Source organism: Arvicanthis niloticus, chromosome 2 (genome assembly GCF_011762505.2).
Source record: "Arvicanthis niloticus isolate mArvNil1 chromosome 2, mArvNil1.pat.X, whole genome shotgun sequence".
NCBI classification, from domain to species: domain Eukaryota; kingdom Metazoa; phylum Chordata; class Mammalia; order Rodentia; family Muridae; genus Arvicanthis; species Arvicanthis niloticus.
The window spans coordinates 139,566,865-139,577,096 of NC_047659.1; the positions used below are offsets into that span (position 1 = coordinate 139,566,865).

Here is a 10,232-nt window from a genome sequence, read left to right on the forward strand (position 1 = left end):
AGCCTCCCGGTCCACCCAGCTGGGTGGTACTCAGCGCGCTCCCCCTGCTGGCCGTGGCTGGAATCTCAGGCCCGACTATTGGCCGCGCTTGGTATTTATACCGGCGGAGAGGGAAGCTGCCTGTCCCTTTAATTGGAAGACACCAAGTGTTTCCAGGTCATTGCTTTTTCCCGAGTCCTTTCCCTGGGAATCCGTAGGTCAGAGACCTGGATGGCAGCAGTGTGGAGATAGTGCTGTGTTTTAGGGGTGTTTGGCCCAGCAGGGCTCTAGAGGGACCTCGGGGGGGTGACGCGCGCCCAGGTGGTCCTCCCCCGCGCCCCGTGGTCCAGTCCAAGATGGCGGCCACCATGAAGAAGGCGGTGAGTGCGGCCGGGCCGGGGTCCGGGGAGCCTTGGCCCGGGTGGTTTGGGGAGACGCGGGACACTGGGAGCCGGGGGTCTGAGGAGATGAGGTATCTGAGTGGCCCGGGCCACGGGATGCGCAGTGCGGGGGCCCGCGCTGGATACAGGGGTGCTCCTGTTCTCTCGGCTCACCGTCAGGGCAGGGGTCGTGCATCTCCCCAGGCACCGAATCGGTTTCTGCATCCCGGGATGTCTGGTCCCGCACCTCTGTGGTCCGCCCTGAACCGCCCGGGTCCGACCACGCTCCGTGCACCTAGTGTTTGGTTAGTTGACGTTGAGAGGAGTCGGCCCGAGCGAGTGCGGTGGCTGCCCGGGCTTTTCCTAGCCATCAGGAAAGACACGGGTCCCCGCACTCTGCCCCCGACTCTTTACAGTTAGCCAGAACCTGGCGACTCACCTGGTAAGATGCTGGATCTGGTGATTTTGTTTTCCCAAATTACAGCTCTTTATTAGTTTAAAACGACCTCCGATAATTGTTCTTGGGGCTCGGTGTGGTGTTTTATCACACTCTTAAAAGATATGGTCTTCTGTGTGTGTACCAGACGGCACCCTATGAAGTCAAAGATGATTTTGAATTTCTGACTCTCCTGCCTCCCCACCTTCCAGGTATTACCGGTGTTTGCCACCACACTTGGCTTTTGGGGTGTTGGTGGGGTGAACCCAGGGCTTCGTGCATGATGGGCAACTGACCTACATGGCTTTGCAACCCTTTGTCATACTTCGAGCCACCAACTTAAGCTAAACCTCCATGTGGGTTTTTGTAACCTAAACGTGTTTCCAGATGTGCAGGTGTATCTAAATAAGGGAAAGAATTGCAGAGAGGAAAACAAAAAGAACAAATAAGCAAACAGCTCATAACTATTGGGGGCTTCACAGTATGTTCGGTAGAGTTCTTAGCGTTTCTTTGCATTGTTTATTTTGATCTGTGTGAACCTTTTGGGAGATTCTGTTTTTTTATTCGTATTTAGCTGAAGAGGGAACTGAAGCGCAGAAGAAAAGCTGGGATTTAAATGGCATTCACATTCCAGGTGTCTGTCTGTCTGTGTCTTTGTCTCTCTCTGTCTCTGCCTCTCTCAGGCTCCTTGTCTCTCTGTCTGTCTGTTTCTGTCTCTCAGGCTCCTTTTCTGTGTGTCTGTCTGTTTTTCTCTTTCTCTTTCTTTCTTTCTCTGTTTGTGTGTTTCTGTCTGTCTCGGATGAGAAGTGCCTGACTGAAGACAGTTGCTTTCACTGCACTTGTAAGACCTCCTTAGAATGTCCTTGTCTTTTTCTTGCTATTCCCACCATGTAGTCACTGCCTCTGACACTGAAGGATGATGGTCAGCCATTCCAGTTCATTAAGATCGAACGGCTGCTGAGCCTGGGGAGGCTTTAGAATGAGTCCCTCCCCCTGGTCTGTCTCCTACAAATTATTATACAGCAGAGTGCAGTCCGGGGCCAGGGTGATTTGGCCAAGCAGGAGACAGGTTCATTTTGCCTCTCTTGTTAGATTGGGCCCTCAGCTGTCAATTATAATGTTCGGTTCAATGATAACACTGTTTGTCTTGGGGTTTGCTTCTTTGAGGCAAGGTCTCACTGTGTAGCGTTGGCTGGTCTGGAACTCTTAGAGGTCTGACTGTCAGCTGAAATTGTAGAGAACTTTTTGACTGGGGAACCCAACTTTCAGTACCTGAACTTGGAATAAAGTATGGTCTGATTCCTCTTACAATCCTATAAGATGTTACCAAGGCCAGGGTGTAGTCAGGGTCCAGGGCAGTTTACTTTCTTCTTGAATCTGGAGCAAGTTGTGTCTCTTAAAACTAGCAGGATTCCCTTAAATCTACAGTGATCCTTTTTGCCATTCTTCATTTCTTTTAACAAAGTCTCACCTAGCCCAGGCTGACCTAAATTCACTATGCAGCTGAGGATGAACTTCAACTGTTAATCCTCCTGCCTCCACCTCCTGACTGCTGGGCTGCAGGTTTGTCCCAGCACACCTGGTTTTATACAGTGCTGTGGGTAAAGCTCAGGCCTTTACATATGCCGAGCAAGCACTCTGTCAACTGTCTGTTGAACTTTGGAAGCAATATGGAGCAGGCAAAGTACTTGGCTATCCTTTATTGAAGGGTGACCACATGCCCGGACCCTGTGCACTTGGGACTCATTTTACCATCCCTGCAAAGTAGAAATACCTTCTTCATTTCACAGATGACAGATCAGGGGTGGCTCCAGGGAATTGCATAAGTAAATTACCTGAAGTTCCACATGCCTGGTTTGGAATCCATCCTGCCTTCCCTCATTCCTGCCTGGAATAGTAGAAAATAACCCCTCAGTACTCACTACGTCTCCCACCTTTGCCTAAGACAGGAGTTGCTAGCTCTCTGAACTTTAGGTCTCTTTGAAAATCTGTGGGACCCCTTCCAGAGAATGTACATGTCGTATGCCAGGCATGTTCTCCCTGCAGCCTTCAGTCCCAAGGTTAGCTGTGAATGTAGCCCAAACCATTTGTAGATGGCATCATGTAACAGTGTCAAGAAGCTGGACACCCTGCAATGTCTGCCTATTCTTGATGTCCTTGCATGCCAGCTAAAAGTTACTATCTTCCTGCCAAAATGCATTTCAAGGACTGGAGAAGTGGGGTTGGGGTGTAGCTGTGTGGACATGCTATGCTTGGCCAGCATGTGAAGGCCTTCAGTTCAATCTCTAGCACCTTAGAAAGAAACAAGAGGGGGTTCTGGAGCTTCTGCCCCTAGGGATCATGAGTGTCAAGTTTCTTAGCTACTGCTGGGGACCACCCCTGACTACAGTCTTAACCCTGGGAGAAAAACCACTTCAAGGAACTGGATCCTAGGGACCAAGTGCCTGCTTGTGACTGCTTTGGAAAGATACCAGGAAATGCCTGCTTTGGAAAGATAGAAAACAGCCATTTTCAGTGGTCTTTGATGTCCAAATATTTTTGAGTCTGGTCTCTCATACTTTAGATTCTAATTCAAAAGCTTTTTGCCACTGTTGCTTGTCAGGTAGGTCTTGCTAGAGCCTCTCACCTGCGTTGTCCCTAAAGTCCTCATGGTGACAGACACGCCTGTAAATGCACTGTAGGGCCTGGGGGCACTGTAAACTCCCAAGGTAAGCAGGAGTCTTGAAGGGTCTCTGTCTGGGAGATTGATAATTCTCACAGGCAAAAAAAAAAAAACAAAAAACAAAAACAAAACCCAGGATGCTGGTCTCTCCGTCTCCATTTCTATTGAGATAGAAGCTGCAGTGTTGACCACTCTGTGCTGTGCACACATGATGAAAAGGATCCTTTGAGCACACGCACTATGTCTGATGTCAGGCTTAGTGCATGTGCAGTTGCTTGTTGGGTTGAGAGCCTGGTGAAGGAGAGGCCTAGATTGCAACACCTGTCTCGTTATCTGGACCACTGAGCCTTCTCTTGAGACTACAGGTTACAGTTTTAACCTCTGGAGAAGTTTGTGTATACACACCTTATGCCATGGCTTACAGGAGACTGGGATAGATGGAGTGTGGATCTGTGACCTGACTTCTGCCGTTGGTAGAAGAGCCAGCCATCCTTATTAACCCTGCATTTATTAATTCCAATATGGTATACTGTTGAGGTCCACACTGCCCCACGTTTGGGGGCCAAGTGACTCGATCCGTTTGGGTCAGTCAACAAGGTCTAGCAAGAGACAGAGTGGGGATGGAGGGGCAAGAGACTCGAAGAATGGAGACAAGACAGAGGGTCTGACCAAGTCTCATTTACTGAAAGGAAATCCTGGGTATATATAAGCACAAACGGGAACATAGCTGAAGACACTTTACCACGGGTGCCTTACAGCTGGGGCACTAAACAACAAAACAAGTTATGTGAGCAAAACAAGATGTTCATCAGACTGTGCTCAGCTGTTGTAGGCTGTTAAAAACAAGTCTCTTGTCAGGGTATATGGCTTGAGATGGTTACAAAGATGATAGCTGCTTTCTGCTAGGGGTCGGCTCCTAACAGTATATTATCTATAAATGTTATTATATATCAACATAGCTTCAGCGAGAGCCTTTTCTTTGTTAAAGGTTTTCTTTTTGTTTGTGTATATGTGTGTGTGTTCCTGTGTATATATGCTATGTGTTTGCACACATGTACATGCATGTATGTGCCCACAGAAGCCAGAAGAGGGCCTCAGATCCCCTGAAGCTGAAGTTACAGGCAGTTGTGAGCCCCCTGATGTGGGTCCTGAGAACTGAACTCTGATCCTTTGGAAGAGCAGCAAGTGCTCTTAACCATGGGCCATCTCCCCAGCGCCATGTGCTGAGAGGGGTGTCACGGCAGCTCGTAGGGCCTATCTGTAACCCTTACAGGCATCGTGAAATACACTTGTTCTTGCTTTACTAAGACACTGGAAAGAATTCATAGTATTCAGCTTTCTTCTCTAGTATATTGAAACCCCTGGAAGCATTGAAGCAGTCTAAGAACTCCCTGCCGTACCCTCTGACTGAACAGGAGCTCTGTACTACAGGCATATGGATACTTGACTCTGGGGACAGACTGCTTGCATTAGAATCAAAGCGTGTCCATTTATTGTCTGTGTGGTTTGGCCAAATTATCTAAACTCTGCAGCCTCTGGTCATTTATGAAGCAGTGATATTGGTGATGCCCTCAGAAGACTCTGGGGTTGAGTTTTTAGTGTGCAGTAGGACCTCAGGCCATGTTAGCCATTCTTGTTACTTTATAGATGCTTTGTCTAAACACTCAGCTTTGTCTACAGATTTAATTGCATCAAATATCAAGTATAAAACTCAACTTTTGTCACCCCATGGTGGATTTCCAACCTTAAAATAAATATAGAATTTAAGTGTGTGGAGTAGAACCATGGGCATGTATGGTGACCTAGCCAGCTTGTCATATTGAAAGTTGGAGAAATGGTCATATTCTTATCAGCACAGTATACCATATACATTGTACCTCAGAAACAATCTCTGCAAGACTGCAATCACTAAAGGTGTTTGACACAGAACATTTTGCTTGCTGGAGATATCTTGGGAAACAGTGTCCTAGCTTAGGAAATTCTGACTTTTGGGCAAGTGGCTTTTATTATCATTATCATTATTTTGGTTTTCTGAGACAGAGCTTCTCTGTGTAGCCCTGACTGTCATGGAACTCACTCTGAGGACCAGGCTGGCCTCGAACTCAGAGATTTGCCTGCTTCTGCTTCCTAAGTGCTGGGATTAAAGGCGTGCGCCGCCACCACCAGCTTTTTTTTTTTTTTTTTTAATTGTTATTATTGGGATGTTTGTTAATTACTTTTTATATTTCAAACATTTGCTCATGAGTGATCCTATAGAATAATGGGAGAGATTGCAGAGTTATGAGCAAATCGTGAGCGCAGCACATCTGTGACATCTTACAGCCGTGTGTCCCCCAGCTGCCTTAGGATGGGAAGTGAACCTGGTTACCGCATCACAGTGTAAGATACCAGGTGTAACTGCTCCATCAAAACTCTACAGAAAATTAAACATCTTTTTCAGGCTGCAGAAGATGTCAATGTTACTTTTGAAGATCAACAAAAAATAAACAAATTTGCTCGGAATACGAGTCGAATCACAGAGCTAAAGGAGGAAATCGAAGTGAAGAAGGTACTGGATACAACATCTGCTTTAAGTTTGTACTGTAGCCCTGAGACCTGCGCCATCCGCAGGTGTCAGCTCCCTCATGGGCTCCTTGCCCCTGGTGACACTGTCTAGTTAATACAAAGTCTGTGTTTGTTGGTTTGAGGCAGGGTCTTTCTTTGTCAAACTGTCTTGCAATTTACCATGTAGTCCAGGCTATCCTCAGACTCATAATTCTCCTGCCTCAGCCTCCTGACTTGCATGGTTATAGGTGACTGAGGTGTGGGAAGTGAGCCCAGCTCAAGAAGTCATTTGTGCTCTTAAGAGAGGTATGGTGACAGTGAGGGAGGCTGTTGGGTCCAGCGCTGGTTTTCCCAGTGCAGTTCTGTAACCACGCCTAATAATCTGCCTGCGTGTGAACCTGCATCTGTGTTTCCTGATTCTGGAGCCCTGCAGACTTAGGGACTCATGCTTATGCTGCTGTCCTGTAACTCTTGAGGCCTGTGCTTGGCTTCTCGGGGAGTTCTCTTGGGTACTCAGTTCCGGTGCATTGCACTGGATGTAGTTATTGTGTGCTTCACCCTGGTCAGCAGCAGGGCAGGGGCAGGGGCAGGGAGAGCGCATCTTCTGGTGCTTTGGTTTTGTTTCTCCGGGGTGGCAGGATTCGCAGCTTGGGGAATTGTTAAATTAGAAGTGACTAGCTGTGGACACCTGCTGTTCACCACAGAAGAGACTTTAAAGCCACCTAGAGTGTAGAGGGTGCTGTGCTGGCTCCTAAGTGAGTCCATGTGACACATCTCCATGTCTGACAGTAGCTGCTATGCACTGGTCCCTAGCGAGCCCAGGCCCCTGCGTAAGAGCCTGCTCTTGGTTCTGTGCGGAAATCTTGACGGTGTTTTCATGGCTGTTCTCTTGCCTGATAGAAACACCTCCAGAATTTAGAGGATGCTTGTGATGACATCATGTTGGCGGATGATGACTGCTTGATGATCCCGTACCAGATCGGAGACGTTTTCATCAGCCATTCTCAAGAAGAAACACAGGAAATGTTAGAAGATGCAAAGGTATGTGGGGATCTCGCCCTGGGCGGAGAAATCCAGTTTTCAAGTTTAGAAGTCTGTCATTGTAAAGAATGCACAAGTACGGGTGAAGGGTAATAAGGGGTGAGGCCCTGCTGCAGCGTTCTGGGCTCTGAGGGCTCTGAGCACTCTGCCACGGTGGTTTTAGGTGGTTTTATTTAATCTAAATAGTAATCCATCATTAGCACAATTTGAATGAGGAGCAGAAGCTCAGGGAAGCCAAGGCTTCCCAAAATGGCTCCCTCCTTCTCTGCCCTCCTCATCTGTATAAATCTCCTCACATAGGTCAGGTAACGTTGTGTGAGGAGCAGTCCCTCTGTCAGATGCTCACTTATCCCGCACGTGGCTCTGCAGGGACACAGGCCTCCAGCACAGCACTGTCTTAGGATTTGTTTGAGGCCATCTTAATGTTGCGATGGGCCTCAGTTTGCTTACAGCGGCCTTACGAGCATTCGTTTGTTTCTGATATTACGCTGTAGTGGTGTTTCAGTGAGTGATCTTACATGTGGATCTTAGCTCAGGTTTAGAAAATTGTGTTGAAGGAATAAGAAACTTGATCATGGTTGTAGCAGAATTTCTCCCTTAATTAATTGATTAGATAATAAAGATGACAAGAAGCCAATCACTGGGCGAGAAGGAGGTGGGCCTTCCGGGTCCAAGAGAGGAAGCGGGAAGGAGGAGAGAGGAACGGAGAGGCGGGAGCAAAGCAGACAGGATGTGGGCCGGGGGCTGTTGTGATCGAGTGGTAGAATCCGCCAGGATCGGCCACCGGAGGACGGAGGACGTCTAACAGAATAGTTGGTAAATTTAGGATGATAGATTTTGCGCCCAGCGATTGGGTTATCTGTTGATTCTAAACTAAGATTGTCTGGTGTTTTCCAATCTGCGGCAACTCGGGTGGGCCAGAGGGAAAGAACTTAGCTGAGGCGGAATTCGGCCAGGCTTTGGGTCAAGAGGCTTGGTCTCCAGGGGAGAGGTAACCACAGCGCAGTCCAGGCTGGAGAGAGCACACAACAGCTGCTCATGAGGACCAAGGGAGCTGTCTCGGAGCTCTGAGAGGCAGAGCCAGCATGGCGGGAGAGGCCTTAACAAGGGGAAACCTTTCGGTCTCGATATTGGGCTATGTGCTGGGCTGGGAATAGACCAAGACCACTGGGGTCAGGCTGCATCAGCTGTAGAGAGGTGTGTGAAATTAGCCCCACGGGCCTGCTGGCCGCCCAGCGTGGGAGGCGCAGGCATGGCTGCTCTGGTGCTGTTGCGTTGTTAGCTTTGCTGCTTACGATGATAGTTTCTGCTTCAGATTTCTAAAACAAAGCTTCCCACTGAATAAGTCTACATCTAATAAACCCTGAGAAGGGGCTGGCACGATGGCTCAGTGGTTATGAGCACTGGCTGCTCTTCCAGAGGACGCACAGTTCCGTTCCCAGCACCCACATCAGGTAGTTCAAAACCACCTGTAACTCCAGCTCCAGGGACAGCCTCTTGAGACTTCAGGGCATTGCACTCATGTATAGACACACACAGACACACACATAAATAAAAACATAAAAATAGGAGCTGGAGCGTCGTGGCTCAGAAGTTAGAGCACTAGTCGCTCTTCTTTCTGCCCCAAGTTCAGATCTCAGCAGAGACTGAAGATGCACCCAAAGCACCGCTGTGAGCTGGTGTCGCCGAGGTAAATGGTGCACGTTCCAGCCTTGGGCTGGGAGCTGATTACTCTTACTTTGCTCCTGACTGGTTTAGAGGTTTTTTTGTTTACCTCAGATTCTTGCCATTATTCCAGACTGTGTACTCATAGATCATTCAGCTGAAGCTAGTTAATTTAAACTCTTTCTTTTCCAGAAAACTTTGCAAGAAGAGATCGATGCCTTAGAGTCCAGAGTGGCGTCCATCCAGCGGGTGTTAGCCGACCTGAAAGTGCAGTTGTACGCCAAGTTTGGCAGCAACATAAACCTTGAGGCGGATGAAAGCTAAACATTTTATAATACTTTTTTTTTTTTTTTTTAACAAACTTGAATATTGTCTTAAATGATAATTTTCCTTCTCCAAATGAAACGAAAACTTTCTTTTTTAAAAATTTTCATTTAATTAATGGAAACGCCTATTTTCACATGTCTTGCTTATTTATTTTATATTTTTAAAAGAAGACAGTATTCATGTATGTATTTTGCATAATGATTTTATCAATTTTAGGAGCTTTATGTCATGTTATTAAAATTGGTTAAACAGTCTTTGTTTCTATATTATTACTTTAGAATTCTTTTTTCAATTTCCATTCTTAAACCCTAGGATCAGACAGAGATGGTTCGTGGATAAGTGTTCAGTCAAGCAAGCCTGATGGGCTGAGTTTGATCTCTGGGACGTACGGAAGGAATGAAGCAACTCCTGCAAGTTGTCTTCTGACCTCCACGTGAACATGCTCATGCAGACGCACACACACATGTACACGCGCACACACATGTACACACGCACACACACACTTATAAAATGTAGTGAAGTACCTACCGATATTTCCCACATGGAGAAGGGTCTTTTTGTTTTTTTAAAGATTTATTTATTATTTTTATTCTCTGTATGTGCGTGTGGTCTGTGTTCTGTCTCTCTGTCTCTCTGTCTCTCTCTCTCTGTGTGTGTGTGTGTGTGTGTGTGTGTATGTGTGTATGTTGTGTGTGTTGGTGCCCACGGCACCAGACTGAGGCGTGGGCCATGGTGTTGAGCCACTGGATTTGGGTGCTGGGAACTGAACCCAGTTCTGCAGCCTCCAAGGAGTTTAAGATAGGCTTTCACTATGTAGTCCTGGTGAGCTTGAAATTCAGAGTGTAGACCAGGCTGGCCTTGAACTTACAAGAGACCCACCTGCCTCTGCCTCCTGAGGACAGGATTAAAGGTGTGTGACATCATATCTAGCCTTTATTTTATTTTTTTAAAGAGGAAAGGAGACTTAGCCGTTGTGTCTTGCTGCTTATCCACCTGGCTTCAGTGGCTGCTGGTGAAGCCAAATAGTGGTGCCCAGCCAACACCTCCTGCATGACTGGCTTCACAGTCAAAAGCACTGTCACTTGCTAACAATAGGTGGGTATACGTATAACCCAGAGTCTTAGGCCTATGTAATGTGTATCTCAGTGTTATGGATATTGGTAATATCCAGACCGAATGATTTATCTTCATGCAAACA

At 47.2% G+C, this 10,232-nt stretch overlaps 1 protein-coding gene across 1 annotated transcript; it reads left to right on the top strand.

Annotated features, from left to right (window-relative positions):
• The first annotated feature begins 205 nt into the window (after positions 1 to 205).
• Positions 206 to 9,288, top strand: Pfdn4 (prefoldin subunit 4). The gene is made up of 4 exons (XM_034495253.2): positions 206 to 359; positions 5,898 to 6,005; positions 6,902 to 7,042; positions 8,900 to 9,288. The coding sequence occupies exons 1-4, from the start codon at positions 336 to 338 to the stop codon at positions 9,029 to 9,031; spliced, it is 405 nt and encodes a 134-aa protein (XP_034351144.1). The 5' UTR covers positions 206 to 335; the 3' UTR covers positions 9,032 to 9,288.
• Positions 9,289 to 10,232: the final 944 nt, after the last annotated feature.